Below are 19,112 nucleotides of genomic sequence, written 5' to 3' on the forward strand. Positions count from 1 at the left end.
GACTGCACTAAGAAGCTGAAACCACTTCCACATGAGTTCGATTCCCGCCTGCGCGGAAGTGACCACATGGTGTGGCAGACCTCTCCTGGCCCGCCCACTGCTCCCTCAGCAGTGTACTTCGTCGATCTGCCTGATCTGTCGCCCACTCTGTCTCTGGTAAAGTCTTTTGCCACCCCTGAGTCTCTGGCCTGTACCCTAGTTCTGTATGCACAAATAAATAAATCTTTAAAAAAAAAAGATAGAAGGGGATAAAGTATATTGCTTATTTCTGCATTTGAAGCTGCAATAGACAGAGTGCTTGACATGCTAGCTTGGACACTGTACTATAACCAGTGATCATTGGACCCCCTTGTCTCTTGTGCAGAAATAGCAATGTTCATCATGCATTTGTTTTCTGAGGGTAACACATCAGCTTTATTATATGAAACCTAGAAAATATGTTGGTGCAGAAATTCCCTCTTTTGCGCTCTTGGATTCAGAAGTGATGTTTAAGAGGAAATAATGTTTTATTGGTTTCTTGAAGGCAGGATACTCTACCAGATACAATGCAGTACATTTTTGTGATGTATATTAGAGTGTAATATAAACTAGAACATTGTTTTGAGAAAAATCAGAATCAGGAGGAGGGGTCTTGGTGTTGATAGTGGTTCTGAGAAGCATCTACTAGGGATAGTTCAACTCAACATTTTTTTAAAAAGATTTATTTATTTATGTTTATAGAACTGGAGTACAGGCCAGAGGTGTGGTGGGTGAGAGGATTCACCAGAGATAGAGTGGGGAGCAGAACAGACAGATTGACAAAGTACACTGCTGAGGGGGGCAGCAGACGGGTCAGGAGAAGTCAGCCACGCCATGTGGCTCAGCTCCGTGGCTGGGGATGGAACTCGAGCTGCAGTGGCTTCGGAAAGCTTCATAATGCGGTGCTTTAACCCATTGTGCCACCAGGGAGAGCCCTCAGCTCAACTTTTAAATTACCCCAATTTCAACCCAGGTACAAGGGAAAATTTGAGAACTTAATTTAGCTGTAGATGTATTAAATTGGGATATTCACATGAAATCACCTAATAATAGGCAACTGGGCATATGATGTTTATAAAGAAATAGACTCCATCTTACCAGGGATGGTTGAAATCATAAATATTCACCAAACCATACAAGGATGCCCAGAGTGAGAGTTTTAGGAGGACCAGCAGATACAAATGTACACCTGGCAGTTGACGTTTGGACCACACACACACCTCACAGCCAGGGGGCGCTCTGCTGATGGAGAAAGGCTCTATGCTGCTGTTGTCCTGGTTCTGGTGATGCCGTTGCTGGACCCATCTCTGTGGCGTTCCTGTCTCAGTGGTGTATATCAAATTGTAGGTACTATATTCTAAACTATGCAGATGAAGGGGGCTTAAATGAGAAGTACTTTATCGTGCATTGTAGTAAATGTCAACTATCTCTGTCTTTTCCCACTCCCATGTGACTTTGTGTGACCACAAAGAAGTAGCAGTATAGTGCCAAATACTTTTGGTATTGAATGCAGTTTTACAGTTCTTTTTCTAATTTAAAAACAAGTAAGTTAAACAAATAAAACTGAGCTTTCCAAAGGAAATAAAAAAAAATGTCATTAGAAAGTGTTTTTTAATTTATCCTCCTTTCTGCCTTTTGGAGAATAATTGATTTCTGTGACCAATTAACACTTTTTAAATTTGAAGTTGTCAATGCTATTTTCATTAATTACAAATTCAGTAGCTAATTTAATGTTGATTCTCTCCCTGGCCCCCAGGATGAATTGGTGTCCAAGTCTAGGACTCGATACTATGTGAATTCTCAACAACACAGAGTGAAAAACAGAATATGGCAAACTCTGCTTGTACTTTTCCCCAGATTTGATCAGGTATTTATTATATTTATACCTTAAGCATAATATTTTCATATGAACATTTGGTAGAAACTTTCATGTTCTATGTTAAGAACTTTACAGAGTTCTTAAAGTTAAAGTTAGGAAGCCTGGTGAGGCATGTAGGTATTGTTGAAATAAGGTGGAAACTGTTTTATATGGCCCCATTTAAGATTTTAACTGTTTAAAATGCTATTTGATTAGAAAATATAAATCTGTGAACTCCTGATTTTCCACTCCTAAGTTAATTTGGAATGCTACTGTTTTGGATTATCTATGTACTGGAAAAACCAGGGAAATAGCATTATTAAGGAGGAGGTTGTCATTTCTCATGGTTAGTTCTCCTGTTCTTAGTTTAAAGTATAATAAGGCCATTTAAATCAACTAACATTAGAGTTTCTACCCAAAGTTTACCCTTTTTCTTTCCTGAGAAGGCAAGGAACAGATAATTATATGATTATAATTATGAGATATATTGGAAATGTTAGCTATGGTGATAATCATATTGCAAATTTAAATGTATCAAATCAGAATATTGTATACCTTAAATTTATAAATATTACATATCAGTTATATCTCAACAAAAGTAATTTTTTTAATAGCCATAACATAGCAGCTTAATTTGTGAACTTTACTTTCTCAGAATTTCTTGAATAGAATTATTGACAAGATTTTCCAGGCTGGTTTCATTAATAATCAAGCATCCATAAAATATTTTATAGAATGGATTATCATATTGATTCTTCACAAATTCCCTCAATTTCTTCCAAAGTTCTGGGATTGCTTTTCATATGTAAGTAAAGGATATTTTTCCTATTTTTTTTAATTATAAAATTTGAGATATGCTGGGAGATTTATTTCACTTTGATAGATGTTTTAACTTTCAATTGCCTATCCCTAATATATTGACATTAAGTTTTGCTAGGTTTTAATTTTAGGAGACAAAATCCTCTGCTATTTATCTTGAGTAAATCATAGTTTTTATTGAGAGCTATTCAGTTCTAACAAAATGAAGGTGAAAAAGGCTTTTGTTATTAAGAAGGGAAACAAGTGCCTTCTATGTTCTTATTCACTAAGTGTTGTCTTTATTTGATCTTAGAAACAGGAATGATGAGGAATTAAATTGTATACCTTACCTTTTAAGTATGGAAATTTCAAATCAACCAAAGTAAAAAGACTATCAGTTAACTAAAACCAAATATCAATTTATTTTCATTCTTATTTCATCTGTAGCCCCCTTCACACCCCTTAACTCCCCATCACCAACATTTCTTAAATCTTAATAGTCATTTTTTTAAAGATTTATTTATTTATGCATACAGAACTGGGGTACAGGCCAGAGGTGGAGGGGCGGTTACAGATTCACCAGAGACAGAGTGGGGAGCAGAGCAGGCTGACTGACTTAAGTATACTGCTGAGGGGAGCAGCAGGCAGGTCAGGAGAGGTCTGCTGCGGCATGTGGATCACCTTTGGGGCGGGGATCGAACTCATGCTGAAGTGGCTTTAGCTTCTCAGTGCTGTGCTTTAACCTGCTGCGCCACCAGGAAGAGCCCTTGATAGTCATTTTAAAGGAATTTATTCTAAGATTAATGATAGAGTTACAAATGCAGGAGATTTCTGGGCATATAACAAATTCTACACCTTGACCCAAAATACTTGCCTGGAATGTTTTTCTGTCGGTTTCTAAATTCATTCTTCCTTTTCTTTATTAGTGATTTGCCTTTTACTTCTTGTGGAAATGGCTTCCTAAAAGTAACTATTGTTGTGTTTCTTCTTTTTATTTTGGGGGAGAAATTGTTCACTTTTCTCACATCTATCCTTGTGCCCTATTTCTGATCACTTTTGGAACTTTGAATTCTTCATCCTTAACATGTTCATTTGTCTCTTTCTGACCCCATCATGTTAGTATCCTCTTTTCCCGTGATTAAACTTCCAGAATGAATGGTTTTTTACCTCTCTCTCTTGTACCACTTAAACATCTGTGGTTCATAGCATTTTTGGAAATCGGAGATCAAGGACTTTATATGCAGCTTTTTTTTCTTTTCCTCTTTCTTTTGCTTTCCATCAGGGCGGCCTTTCACATCAGCAGCTGCTTTATCTACAACTGAGTGCTGTGTGGACTCCATAGTTCCCCTGCTGTTCTTCTGGTCACTTCTATGCTTCTTTTCTTTCTCCCAACCCTTACTCTTGATTTTTATCTTAAGAATCATTCTTTAGTCACTTTGCTTCTTTCTCTGTACTCCTTTTCTTTGTAAGCTCTGGTGTCTGCTGGTTCACTGCATCTTCAGCCACATGCTTCACATTGTACATTATTTCTTCAGACTTCACCAATCAGACTGATAGCTTTCTCTTCTAAAACTGGCTCCTTTTTCTGCCATCTCTCCTTCTTCCATTCCTAGATTGAACCCTGGTGTCACAATCAGCAGTAGTAACACTTCACTGTAATCCTACAAGATTGGTTGGAGTTTTTACATTTTACTTAATGAAAAATGGAGCTCAGACCAGTCAAGCTAATTTGTCATATCCTAAGAAATGACAAAGCTTTAATTAAGGTGTCTAATTTATTAAGCTGCTTTCTTTTTCATTACTTCAAGGTTCCTAGTTCAGGTTCTTCCTTCTCTTTGTAATTAATACAAGCTTTGTGTCTTTTCCTTCCTAGCTGCTTCTCAGGGTTGTTTTATTAATTTGGTTCATTTCACATGTTCTCAAGTGGGCATCATTGCCTCAGAAATACTCACAAAAGACAGGTTGGCTCTGGTGTACATCCAGGACATCCTGTATTGGGGATACATATGATACATCTTATGTATAATGAGATTATATTATATCATAACATACAATAACATTATATCATAATAATACGATTATATCATATTATACCTGGGTCTAATAATATTGGCAGTTCTATAAAATTTTTCTACTTAGCTCAGTCTCTTACTTTTCATAAAGAGCTTTTGGACCTTGTATATTTTCTTCATATCTTTTCTTGTGGACGCCAGTCATAGTTTTTCATTGTAAGCAGATGAAACAGCTTTTGTTGATTAAATCAAAAGCAGGGTTAAAGCAAATGGTTGAATAGGAGGGCATGAGATTAAAGAATGTCTGCAAAGCTGCAGACTCAAGCTTTGAAAATAGGCAGGAGTAATAGTGCTTCATCAGCTTCTAAAACTGCAGCCACAGATATGTCATCGGGTTGATGCAGTGGGGAAATTGCTTTCTCCCAACTGGACACACTGTGCTATACCAGCCTTAGCCTGGTGAATACCTGCTCCTCTCCCACTGCATAAGATGGCTTCTCTGAGCTCTGTCTCTTTAGAGCACACAGTCCCAAATCAAAATTTAGAGTAGATTTTTCTAGATCCAGGTCAAATGCTTTCTTTTAAACTGCAAAGAGGCTAAGAAAATTAATAGCTTGCATTTCCAGCTTTTTCACAAGATCTACATAGTGGGAGAATTCCCTCAACTTGGGGCGGGGAATTAGGATAGATACCCCAAAAAGGGGAAAATGTCCAAAATACCTTCTTTCTTTATTGGAAGCAGATCAGTTTAATTTTTATATCTTTAGAGAAAATCATCACATAGGAATACCTTCTTTATCTTTCAATTGTAGTCTTACAAATCTACTTATGTCCATATGAGACTTCATCCCTTTTTACCGTAAAGGACCTGAGTCTTTTGTTCAAGATACTCTTTTGCTTGTTCTTTGAATCATCTTCCTTTCTGTCATCCTGTTTGCTGTCCATCTTTCTTCTGTACTCAAATCTCTCCTTAACCCAATGATTTCCACTGGCTTTTAAGCATTCTCAGATCTTAGTCATTGTTTGTAGATGCTTCCAGGGAAATTCTGTGTAAGTAAGGCTTCCTAAAAGAGATGTGCAGTTTTCTCTCATGGTCCCCACCTATTCTTTGGTCCAGTAGACCAGTTCTCAGCTAAAGAACTCAGAAAACACTATGTTGAATCAGCTGGTCATTCTCTATTCTTAGCTCCATCCTTACAGTTGACAACTTCTCTGTTCTTGGTTCAGTGACACACTTTCCAGGGTCCTCCTGACCTTCTGCTCCCTCTTTTCTCTGCTTTTTTTTTTTTTAGGCTTTCTTTCTCTGTTCAGCTAATAAATGTTAGTGCTTTTAAAGACCTCATCTTCTCTCCTTAATTTCTTCTTATTTTATAGTCAGTTTTATCTTAAGTCATGGATTCATTATTTGATATGAATTACTTGCTAATTTATATTTCTATTCCAGACATCTTCTCAAGTGCTAAATTAGGGATTGGCAAACTACAGCCAAATTCAGCCTATACTGGAATATACCATGTCTGTTCATTTTCACACTATGGCTATGGTTGCTCTTAAATGATGAATTGTGTAGTTTCTATGGAGACTGGTAGTCCATAAAGCCATATTTTGACTTACAGTTTGGTCCTTTACAGAAATTGTCTGTGGACCCCTGTGCTACTTTTTAAAATGCCTGAATGTTTGTAAATCATCTGGAAGTAAAATTACTTCTTTCCTTTGATTGCTTGAATCTGGAAAGAGGATGTAGTAGTGTTCCAGACCTTATCCCACCCAGCACCATGCTTACAGACCACAGCAAGTCTTGAATTGTTATTTTGTTTATCCGATTTGTTTTTCAGGGTGAAGAAAACCTCAAAACAAGTATTTGTACATTTTTATCTGTTTTGTCACATTTGGACATCATTGTTCAGAGTATTCCAGACAAGGTGAGTTTAAATTATCTGTAAGATGATTTTAACCTTGGCTAGCAATATAGAATTTTATATATGTGTACTAAATTTTTTTAAATGTAAAGTATTCCTTATGTTTTTTGTAATTTCTTCCCTTCTGCTCCCTACACCCCAAATGTATCCTTATACTTGAACACAAATGTAGTTCAAACACAGACACATACACTTTCTTTCTTTGTTATGTCTCAGTACATAGTGAATCTACAGATAAAATAATGAACAGATAATTTAATTAATAAGTTAATTAAATTAGTGAATCTACAGGTAATTTATTTAAATTAATTAGTTTGCTGAACTGCAAATAGCTGCAGCCACTTCAGTACAAGTTTGACCCCCCCAGCCCCGGACCCACATGGCACAGCAGGTCTCTCTCCAGCAATGCAGTGCAGTAGATCCACCTGATCTGCTCCCCACTCTGTTTCTGGTGAATTCTCTTGCTGCCCTGAACCTTTGGCTTGTATCCAGTTCTGTATGCATAAAGAAATTTAAAAAAAAATTAGTTAATGTACTTTAAATCTTCCTTGACATATAAATATAGTATTTAAGAAATGCTATTGCGACCTTCCCTGGTGGCACAGCGGGTTAAAGCTCAGTGTAAGTTTGATCCCTGGCCCAGGAGGTGATACACATGGCACAGCAGATGTCTCCTGTCTTCTCTGCTGCTCCCTTCAGCAGTGCACTTTGTCAGTCAGCCTGTTCTGCTCCCCACTCTGTCTCTGGTGAATCCGCTCACTGCCTCTGTGTTTCTGTCCTGTATTCCAGTTCTATATGAATATTTCTTATAGAAATTCATAGTTCTATATGAATAAATCTTAAAAAAAAATGCTATTGCAAAGAAATTTATGACCAGAGTTTTAAAAGTTACTGGGTAATAGAGGTGGATTATAACATGACTCTCATCATTTGGAGTGTAAGGTCCTCCAGTTCTTTCATCTTTCGGAGGTTTAGAGAATTTTCCTAGTGGCTCACTACACAGAAAGTAGAGATCGTAGCTAATTTAGTTTTGGTTAATCACTATGGCAACTGTCAAGAACTTAGGAAAACCTCCCAGTATGACTGAGAGCAAGATTTTGTGATATTTCCAGATGGTTTTGCTTATATGTGGAATATAGAGAAACCATACAAAGTTTGGATAAAATCAAACTCAGAAACTAGTCCTTGAAAACAGCTAGTAGAACTGAGACATTCAGAGTGGCGAGAGGAAAGGAGTGAAGATCAAATTGGGTGGGAACATAATGGACTATGGTGGTGGGTCTTGGTGCTTTGGTGGGAGCACTGTATGGTGACAGTACAGAAAGAGAGGAGTCGTGTACTTCCAAAATACAACCCTGTAAACAATTATTGCCTCAAATAAATAAAGCTAAAGGTAAAAAAAAAAGGAAGAATCTGTATTATTAAATCTGCAGAGAAAAATGTACTGATAGGTTAAAAACTCTTGGGGAAAACAACATGAAGTAACAAATGTTATTGTTATGTTGTTATGTTGAAAGAGAAATAAAAATACAGAGGGTAAAACAATCTCCAAGAATTTTTCAAAGTGTTTTTGTCTTTAAAACATTGGTAGGAACCAAATTTAGTTGTTAACCTATTACATCAATCTTAGCATATTTTTTTCCCAACACATTTCATTCTCTAATCATGATTAAAAGTGATGATATATCATACAGTGTCCATAAGCCAGGTAACAGGGTATTAGTTACAGTTCTGTGAAAACTTACATTAATAGTTTCTGTTAAGATCAAGGAATCTGTTGTATCAGATAACACCAACTTTTTTTATTTTTAAATATGTACAGGAAGAGATTTGCTTATTGTCTAGTGAGAGAGTGAAGACAGACAAGAAACTCTTATAGTAGGGTGGAAATAGTTCAAGAAATAGTGTTGACAAATTCTGAAAGTGAATTCATCTTGGGCCCTTTTTTACTTTCTTTATGTTACTTATTATAAGTTACCTTTTATTTTCAAAATAATCTTAAACAGAATCCTTGATTAAAAGAAGAGAATCTCAATTTCAACATCTGAAAAAAAAGTCTAAACTTGAGATAAGTAAGTGAAAGCCAAACCACTTTACTTTGTTAGTTTCTTAATTTATAATCTATAAAATTCATTGTTACTTGACAAATGTGATTTTTTGTTTTTTGAAGATTTATTTATTTATACATACAAGAACTGGGGTACAGACCAGAGGAGTGTGTGGGGTGGGAGAAAGAGGATCCACCAGAGACAGATTGGGGAGCAGAACAGGCAGATTGACTGAAATACACTGCTGGGGGAGCAGGTGGATTAGGAGAGGTCTGCTGTGCCATGTGGGTCACCTCCCCTGCTGGGAATCAAACTCGTGCTGCAGTGGCTGCCAGCAACTTCATAGTGCTGCACTTTAACCCATTCGTTGCACCACCAGGGAAGGCCCTTTGCTTAAAGACTTCTTGGAAGCAGTTATTGAAGGCTTTCCATTTTCTTTAAAGTATGTAATTTAACTGGTGTATAGGATCTGCACTCAGAAGTCAAATAAGATTCAATACTATTATCTAGTAGGATAGAGGTCAGAGTACTAAATGTTCTCTCAAAAGTAAAAGAAAGGAAGGAAAGAAAAATCCTGCTTATGGTTGTGTATTGTCCTGCCACCTTGTCAGTGTGTACAACCCTTATGAGCAAATAAAAGGAGGTATAATATCTCTGTAATTCAGCAGCAGAACTTAATGGTATAAGTGAAAGCATCATTCAAGCCCATAAAGCTACTGAGTCCTTGTCATGGCCAAGCAATTCCATATTCCCTGTTGAGAGTTCTGGTGGATTTCTCATCTTAGTTTTCTAATGCCAGTGTCTAGTAAAAGGAAACAAGGATCATTGAAAAAATGGCTAATTATAGACTAGGGCAGAAGTTGTACAAGATAAGTCTGGTAAAGTTTGTATTACCAGAAGTAAGGAAATGTTTTACACACACACACATACAAACAGAGATGGTCATGTAAGAGACTCAGGAGTCTACTGAAAGAGCTCTAAGTAGCAAAAACTGAAATGATCTGAGGAACAGAATTAAGTACTATTGGATTATATCCCACATTATAAAGTACTTATAAGTTCATACTGATATAAATGAATGATTGAATGAATGGATAGATAATAGAGACAAGAAATCTGTGTGGATTTAAATATCTACATAATTTATGTGGAAATTTTCCCCTTACATGTGGGCTGCTCTTGTATCATCCTTCCAAATAGTGGAATATAGAAAGAGGGACAAAGAGTAACTCTGCTGACACTGATAGTGTGTATCCTGGATATGATGTGATGAACATGACTAGCTCTGTGGTCTCCTTCCCATAGCCCCAGTCTAATCGGGAGAGAAATGTCACCCAAACCTCAAGCAAGGGACATTCTACAAAATACCTGCCTGCTGCTCCTCAAAACTGTGACCAAGTCAGTAAAAACAGGGGAAGTTTGAGAAACTGACAACCAAGAGGCAGCTAGGGGAACACATGGTTAAATGTAATGTGGGATCCTGGAATAGAAAAGGACATCAGTAAAAACTAAGGAAATTTAAAAATCCAGGATTGAGAATTACGGTTATAGAAGGGTAGTAAAAAAGTGCCAAATTAGTGAAAGAAGATGGATGAGTTTACATTCTTATCATTTATATGCCTAGTTTTTGATTATACCATCAGAGTAAAATGGTCCATGTTTACATTTTCTTTACAGAAAATGATTCTGAAACAAGCACTTCTTATTGTACTGCAGTGGTGTTTCAATCACAATTTTAGTACTCGACTATATGCATTGGTTGCTCTTAAGAAAATTTGGAGCATGTGTAAATTGCTGCATGTTGAAGAATTCGATGCATTGACTTCTGTTATTGAATCCAGTCTCAGTCAAGTGGAAAACATGCATGGAGCAGGGTGAGTAGACCTTGTTCCTTCCTTTTATTTCTAAATGAGCACATGGGAGGATGCAGGAGGTGCCTGTGCTGATGGAGTTGAAGTATCCCATCATGCTGGAGCAGTTGGAGCTGGGAGAAGGCAAAGTTAAGCAGGACACTATTTGAGATCTGGAATGACAATTCTACTTGTCATCAGCTATTATTGCTCTTAATTCTCAGTCCTATATTTTATAATTTTCCACATATAGTCAAATGTTATCACCTTCTGCTGTAAAAGAACTGCTGAGAAAAGCAGCATGATCTGACTTAAAGATGCATTCTTAGCCCCTTGTTGGTTGGTTGTTATCAAGAGAGCTCTTCTGTTTCCAAACCAAATCCTACCTATTGTAGAAGCTCAATATTAAGTAAAATACTGCTACTGTGGCTGGCATGTGGGAAGGAGTATGTGACCCAGTATTTTGTAAAACCCTCTTTCTCCCACACCCATGAAGTTGAAGGTCACCAGACAAAAAAGCAGGCATATATCTCCTAGGTGTCTCCTGGTATATGAATTTATGTCTCATCGCTAAGTTATTGTTGCTGTTCTACTTTATTTTTTATTGATTATCACCATCCAGTGATGCTGAGATTTTTATAAATTTAAAGAGTTCCAGACATTATCAATCAGCATAAAATGTTTTTACTTAACTCAGAAGCAACCTAAAGGATAGTAGTTCGAAGCAGCTAAGGGGCATGTAAAATAGTGTTTGGAAAACACATGGCATATAGGAAGTTTGCCTTAACTTTAAAGTTAGGCAAATGAGTGCCTTCCTCGTGGTACAAGGTGTTAAGTCTCAGCACTAGGAAGCTATCACTGGCCACTGCAGCACAAGTTTGATTCAAGGCCAGTCTGCCACATGGTGTGGCAGACCTCTCCTGCCTCACCTGCTGCTCACCTCAGCAGTGTATTGCAGTCAGTCTGTCTTTTTAGCTCCTCACTTTGTCTCTGGTGAAGCCTCTCAACCCCCTACTCTGGCCTGTACTCCAGATCTTGTATGCATAACTATATAAAATCTTCAAAAAAATGAAATTAGGCAAATGAGACTATGAGTCATAAAGCTTCAGGTGGTACCAGAGCTAAGGTACTTCATGGTCACAAATTACTTTATAGCTCTTCTACCAGCTTTAACCTTTGACACATTTGTTGAAAAGAGGCATTTTGGTGATTTTGTAGTAAGGATATTTGGGGCTCAGAGAAAGGATATTCACTGCAACAAATATCAACACTAATGTGGAACAGGGAGAAGAAAATTGGGTGGAGAGATAAGATGTTCTAGATGAAGGATATAGGACAAAGGAAGGGGTAAACACCTCTGGTAAGTCATGCATAATTTAGTGTGCTAGAAAACTGCCTCAGATACTGGTTCCCAGCACAGTTTAATCATTAAAATTAGTAAAGTATTGTAGTGTTACCTATGATTCCAGACATATCCCTGCCCTGGCACCTACAATTTTTTGTTTTTTCACATGGTCTTTAAAGTCTCATTTCTTCTTGAGATGTGGGAGGAGAAGGCTTGAGGTAGGTAGCTAATGTTCATTAATATGGTCATACCTAAGTGATTGCACAGTCCTCTTCTGATGGGCACTTCAGTAATGGCTTTGCTTAGTTTAAGATTAGACATAAAGCCCTTTTGGAAAACTAGCATAGAGGGGTGGAGATGATTTAGAATGGGCAGATGGAGCAAAATCCAAAGGGATGGGATCAGAGCACAAATTGGGGTGGGGTCCTTTGGGAGAGACTCTGAGAGTGAAAGAGGACAGGTGCACAGGGAATGGGGGAAGATAAAAGGGTGCTTATCTGATAGAGCTATCAGTGAATGAGCCTATAGATAACCATGTCAATGGGGACAGTTTTGAAATGACAAGGGATATGGGATTCAGATATAGGAAGGATGAGTTTGAATTAGTTGTAGATGGGTAGGAAAGACTCAGGCTTCTGGTTAAGTATGGTTTTGAATGACTAAAAAAAAAATTAGTTTTAATAGTCTTGTGATTGTGGCAAAGATTTTCCCTCCAAATAATGTCTGCCATATTGAAATTTAACCATGAACTTGTCGCTGACTCAATGATTAGCACATATGTTTATCAAATGCTTCAAAACACTCCCAGGTATGCCTGAATTTTGTCTGAGCCAGTTTCATGAAGCTTTTCCTAAAGTCTGCTTTGTTTGACAAAGGATATATTGCTATTTCTCATTCTTCCACGAAGGGAAACCACACTATACAATAGTACACCATAAGTGAAAGGGCTTAAATTGAACCTGGAATGATTTTTGAAAGTAACAAATGTGGTTAGAAATAACCTTAAATGTTAGTGCAGAAACAGGCAATATTTAAGCTGAGCACATGCACCAGTGTAGGCCACATTCTAGTCTTCTGTTGTAGCTTGATAACACTGTTTGACATGTCGCACACAAAAGATCAGACTTCCATTTTTGCAGAAGTCAGGGGTGCCTAAGGGGATGAAAATTCACAAAACAACTAGGTCTGCTCATCATCCCAGATAATACATCTAGGGTTGTGTGTGTGTGTGTGTGTGTGTGTGTGTTTAACCTCTTTTGAGGTCTCTTTATTATAGCAGCTAAAAAAGACCTTACCGGATGTATACTGTGTTTCTACCTGTATGAATGTCTTTTGCAAAAGTAACAATAAAATCTTTAGGCTGTGATCAAGATGCTCTTTAAAAAAAAAAAAAAATCTCTCATCTGAGCTTGTCACCCACTGCTACATGAGCATAGATAGCAACCTGCTCTGGAAGTGAGAGGTGAGTAGAGGGTCTGCGAATTTTGGAGAGAGGTGAAGATTTTGGAGAGAGGTGAAGATTGGCCACAGCAAACAGAATCTGGCTTGCCAAGGAAATGGTTTGAAATTGCTACTTAAGCTTTTAAGTTGTTGGTCATGAATTAACCTGAAGCCTACTGACCCTGTATGTTATCCCTACCCCTTACCTTTGAAACTTAACAAATGTGTTCAGAATTTAAAACCTGTGTATATTAAATTTGTTTGGTTTAAAAAGCTGGTGTACCTTTTGGTTATATGTTGTGGCTGTTCAGAATAGAAAAAGTGATTTACATAATAGGCTTATGTCCTGAAAAAAACAAAAAACACGAAAGCACTTGCTGCCAGGGAGAGACTTAAGGATTTCAACCCAGATTTCTTGTATCATTTTCTCAAAGAATTCTTTTATCCCCTAAGTCTGTCAATAGTGTATCTGGTAGGCTGGCTCTATGAGATATTCCCATCCTTCACTGACAACCACCATTATCTCTCATCACTTTTCATGGAGCGCAGACCTCTCCACATTTTTCTATGTTGATCCCTTTACTTTAACTGTAGAAAATTGGGTTTTAGCTATACTGAGTCATTGTGTGATGCGTGACTTTGAGAGTAATTTATATTTCTGACTTTGAGTTTCATTTCAAAATATCAAGTGATTTCTGCTGTGTCTGTTGTGATTTCTCCTCTTTTGTTTATGATCCTATTTATTGTATTTTCTCCCATTTTTTTTCCTTTGTGAGCCTGGCTAGAGGTTTGTCTATTTTGTTTATTTTTTCAAAGAATCAGGTTTTGGTTTTGTATTCAAAGTGGGTTAAAGAACTATACATAAGACTTGAAGCCATAAAATATAGAAGAAAATATTGGTGAAACACTATACAACATTCACCTCAATAACATCTTTTAAGATACATCACCCAAATTAAGAATAGTGAAGGAAAGGATAAACAGTACATCAAATTGAAGAGCTTTTTGTACAGCAAAGGAAACACTATATAAAGCAAAAAGACACCCCACTGACTGGGAGAAAATTTTCACCCATAATGTGAATGGTAAAGGACTGGTCACAAAGATATACAAAGAGCTGATGAAACTCAACAAATATAAAGTGAACACCATCAAAAAATGGGTAGAGGGCGCTCCCTGGTGGTGCAACTTGTTAAAGCACCGCATTATGCAGCTCTCAGAAGCCACTGCAGCACCCAGGGAGCTGACCGATATGGCGTGGCAGACCTCTCCTGACCCTCCTGCTGCTCCCCTCAGCAGTATATTTCAGTAGATCTTATCTGCCTGTCCTGTTCCCCACTCTGACTGTGGTGAATGCTCTCACCCACCACACCTCTGGCCTGTACCCCAGTTCTATAAGAATAAATAAATCTGTAAAAAATAAAAAAAAATAAAAACTTAAAAAAAAAAAGGGCAGGAAATCTACAAAGACAATTCTCCAAAGAGGAAATGCAGACTTCTAGCAGACACATGAAAAAATGTTCAGCATCATTTGTAATAGAGGAAATGCAAATCAAACTACAGTGAGATACCACCTCACACATATTTAAAAAATCAAGCAACAGTAAATTGTGAGGGTGTGGAGAAAAAGGAACTCTCCTACACACTGCTGGTGGGAATGCAAACTGATAGAAACACTATGGAAAGCTATTTGGAGGTTTTTCCAACTGCTAAAAATGGACCTTCCATATGACCCAGCAATCCCACTCCTAGGGATCTACCCAAAGGACACAAAAGCAATAATTCAAAAGGATACTTGCACCCCTATGTTTATTGCTGTCCTATTTACAATAGGGAAGATGTGGCATCAACCCAAATGCCCAAAAATGGATGACTGGATCAGAAAGACACATCTTTTTGTGCTGTATGTATACACGATGGAATATTACTCAGCCATCAAAAAAGATAAACACATGCCTTTTATGGAAACATGGATGGAGCTGGAAGGGATCATTCTTGGTGAAATAGGCCAGAAAGAAAAAGAAAAATACTGGATGGTTTCACTCATAGCAGCGGTGTAAGGGATCAGGGGGAAAAAATGTGTATATAGTAATTGTAATAAAGTACGAAAAGAACATCAACTAACAACTATAAACCAGAGACATTCTATGGGGGAGGTGAAGGGAACAAGATTAAAGCAGGGTAAGAGGAGCCCATGGGCCTATGATGATGGCACATGGGTGAAGTGGTTGTTGGAAGTTCATGGGGATTAGAACTGAGATGAAAAAATGTATAAAATGAAGAATAATGTATGAATATATATATTTATATGTGTATATATATATTTAAAAATGTATATATATATTTAAATACAAAAAACAAAATTTATTGCTTTAACAAAATGTTTATTTTAATTGAAATATTTGTATCCCCTTCCCCCTAATCAGGTATTGCCACAAAAGCTTCACCAACCACCAGATCACCCATAGCACACCATCATAGTCCACCATGACTCCTTCCTTCTTTGTTCATTTCCCACTCTGGATGCTTCCAGGTCTAGAGTCAGTGAGTAAGGGTTAGTTTTTAAGCTTCTTTTTTTTAAATACCATCTTTAGTTTGGCTTTTCTGTAGTCCACATATTAATGACAGCATCCAGTATATATTTAGGGTCAGTTTTCAGAGTATATTAATCTTGAAGATACAGGTGTGTCTGATATAAAATTTTCCATTCATTCTAAGTTCTGTTGTACCTTTTAAAGAATTGATATTTCTCCTTTACCAGAGTTGTTTCATTTTCCTATACCTCACACCATATTTTTGATCATTAGGAATGCCAAGAAGAATTGGCAACGCATCCAAGAACATTTCTTTTTTGCAACATTTCACCCCCTTAAAGATTATTGTTTGGAGGTAAGCAAAGACTATCTTTTGTGAATTCTCTGTATCTTTAATCCTCAGATTTCCTGTTGTTGAAAGGTTATGCTTAGGTTAACGTTTTTTCCTTGCTTGGAAACATCACCTTAACATTGTAAAGTTCTAAGTTTAATTTTGTCACTTTCTGCAGATGACTTGCTTGCATTTCACTCATAAGCAGTGAAAATTGGCTAGTCATTTTCACTTTCTATTTCTCAGGCAGTGTCTGGCTTGTAAACACTGGAAGGGGGAATATTTAACTGTAAACAGAAATCTGTTCTGACATTAAAAGGAAATGAGTGAGAACATTTGTGCAGGTGAGATTTTGTTGTAATGAAGCCCATTGTTAATGAAAGAGCAAAAGATCTCCTATGTTAATTGTATTTTTTAGGTTCTGAGTGACTAAAGCTATATAGCAAATAATACACCACATATTGATTATAACAGAATGTGCTTATGTGCTTTTAAGAGCCATGAACATATTTATTACAGTTAGCATGTGGATTAACTAATATATAAATTATTAAACTTTGTATAATTTGTATTACTTTCATCTCTTTTAGCTATAGTTATAATATTTGCTTTGAAGTTAAAACATGTGACCTAGGACTTTTCCTCGAAGGACTCTGGGAGTATCAGTAACTTTAATTAATGTGCATTAGCAGTTTTTTTTTTCTGTATTGCTAATAAAAATGGTTTATAAAACCATTATCAATCTATATATTGTGAGATATTCATCGTCAAATGTTAACATGTACTGACTGTTGCTTCATTGCAAAAAATATTTAGGATTCTTTAAATATTAACACTCTGTTCTGTGTTCTTTAGCACCCAGAATGCTTTGTTTGACATCTTTCTGAAGGACTCTTTCAGTAACTCTCTAGTGTTAAGTCAACCTTTTCTATTCAGTTCTCCAGCAGGAGTAAGTCCCTTATTTCCCTCTTTCCTTCATCCCTGACTTTCACTGGCTCAGTTGCATACATTTCATTCTGTATTAATGATACAAATCATAACTTTGTCTCTGTAAGTTTGGAGTGATACTTAGTACCTACTTGATAAACATGAAGTTACCATCATGCTTGCTTAAATGTGTAGAAATACTGCTCGCATGAAGGAAAACTTGTCCTAAAGACTTTTGTCTTTGCACACTCTTATTACTTCACTTTAAAATTGCTTATTACTCGTACTTTTGCTTCTTATGTGTCATTTCACCTTGGGTGATATTCTGGTTCTGATTTCTTCTAGGCATAGGTAAAGGGAAGGGAAGGGAAGGAGTATTGCTTTAGTGTTGATTAAATAATTACTATTTACAGTGGTATCACACTGTGTGGTTTGCAAAATACTTTCATGTGCTTTTTTAACCTGATTTTACCCTCATTTTATAAATGAGGAACTTGAAATCAAGACAGTTTAAGTGGCTTGTCTGACACCACACAGCTAATATATAGTCAAGTAAAATTTAGATTCTAAATTTTGTCTGCTTGTACTAAGAAAAAAACTTGGCATCAGGAGAGCTTGAACTTGATTGTTTGTGGTGGTGTATGGTTATCAATAAATATCATTCATTCACACATTGATGCCACTCAATACCAAAAGATTTTTTTGCCTTTATTAAGAGCACAGTGTTTTATTATGTTTAATTAGAAATATCAGAGTATAAGACTTGCCTTGTCTCAAGAATTTTCTGAATTAATCACCTAATTTCTTAGAGAAAATAAGAAATACATTGTCAGAGATGTAACGGAGAATGTGCAACCTTAACTAGCTATCATGGTTTCTAAGAAAACTTAGCAATAAATTGTGCTTTAAACATGTTGTCATGTATTTCTTTGCTATTTTTAAGGGGAAAAGTTAGATTTTGTAATTTTCTTTTCAGACTGTATTTTACATCCTTCCACGTCTTTCCAGCCTTGTTGAAGATGAGTGGATTGCCATTGATAAATTTACCAGCTTCACAGACATTCCTTTAGATGCAGGATTTCAGTGGTACCTTTCTTCAACTGGTCTTAGTGAACTAAAACCAGGTGACTGGTCTCAGCAGGACATAGGTAAAAAGAATTTTGCTTGTTTTTCCTCATGTTGACTTGGTCAGGTTTATAATTTAAGTTCATTAGAACAGATAGTTACCACTTTTTCATTGATAGGATATCTCTGCTACTACTCACAGAGAAATGAGTGAAAAGAATGTGATAGATCTGTAACTAGTATCTTTATTTGTGGTTGGCCTTGCTATGAAAATGACAGAGAGCCTGATATTAGTAGCATCTCTTAGATATTAGATATTAGTAGCATCTCTTTTCTCTGAAATATTAATATTAGCTCTTCCACTGTATCTATAAAAATATGTATTTTAAAAAGGGCCAAATTATAAAATCTCCTTTTTTTGTTTCATTTAGGAATAAAGCAGAGCTCTTAATTCTAGTTCTGTCTCAGTCTGGTTGGACATCATTCATCTGTTCTCTCTTCTTTCTCCTGTATCTTGAGCTCCTTTTATACAGATTCCTTACGTTCAGTATTTGCTAGGACTTAGAATCCCCTTGATTGCTCACTTCCTCTTCCTTCCCTTCATAAAAAAGTGCCCTAAAAAATACAAGATTAAACATCCCACTCCCCACAATTTTTAAAATCACAGCTAATCTTAGTAGGTATGTAGAGTAATCTATATCCTCATCATTTCTGTCATTCTCATATTGTCCTCATTCTCACTCTCCCTAACCATAACCATAAATTAAACTTTTTCAGAAAACCAAAACTTCCCTTTGTCTCCTTTACAAAATCTAAATAGGTGCCCTTTATCATACCTGACCTTGTAGCACTGATTTGCTTAGTTTTTGCTATCCTGACTTTCCTGCTAAATCTCAACCTCCTAAACCTTATTCTCCTTTATAATTTCTCCCACGTATACCTTATATTTGTGGTTCTCCAAAAGTTG

General features: G+C 36.6%; 1 protein-coding gene across 1 annotated transcript in view; it reads left to right on the forward strand.

Moving 5' to 3' along the window:
- TARBP1 (TAR (HIV-1) RNA binding protein 1) overlaps positions 1 to 19,112 on the forward strand; it is a 63,104-nt gene that overhangs the window by 39,646 nt on the left and 4,346 nt on the right. Inside the window, exons 22-27 of the mRNA XM_012731253.1 lie at positions 1,775 to 1,885; positions 2,532 to 2,681; positions 6,522 to 6,608; positions 10,331 to 10,527; positions 16,096 to 16,177; positions 18,057 to 18,228. Coding sequence (XP_012586707.1) covers positions 1,775 to 1,885; positions 2,532 to 2,681; positions 6,522 to 6,608; positions 10,331 to 10,527; positions 16,096 to 16,177; positions 18,057 to 18,228 — 799 coding nt within the window. The remainder of the gene's footprint in view (positions 1 to 1,774; positions 1,886 to 2,531; positions 2,682 to 6,521; positions 6,609 to 10,330; positions 10,528 to 16,095; positions 16,178 to 18,056; positions 18,229 to 19,112) is intronic.

The sequence above is a fragment of the Condylura cristata genome, unplaced genomic scaffold (genome assembly GCF_000260355.1).
Source record: "Condylura cristata isolate star-nosed mole 26May11 unplaced genomic scaffold, ConCri1.0 scaffold00030, whole genome shotgun sequence".
In the NCBI taxonomy this organism is placed as follows: Eukaryota; Metazoa; Chordata; class Mammalia; order Eulipotyphla; family Talpidae; genus Condylura; species Condylura cristata.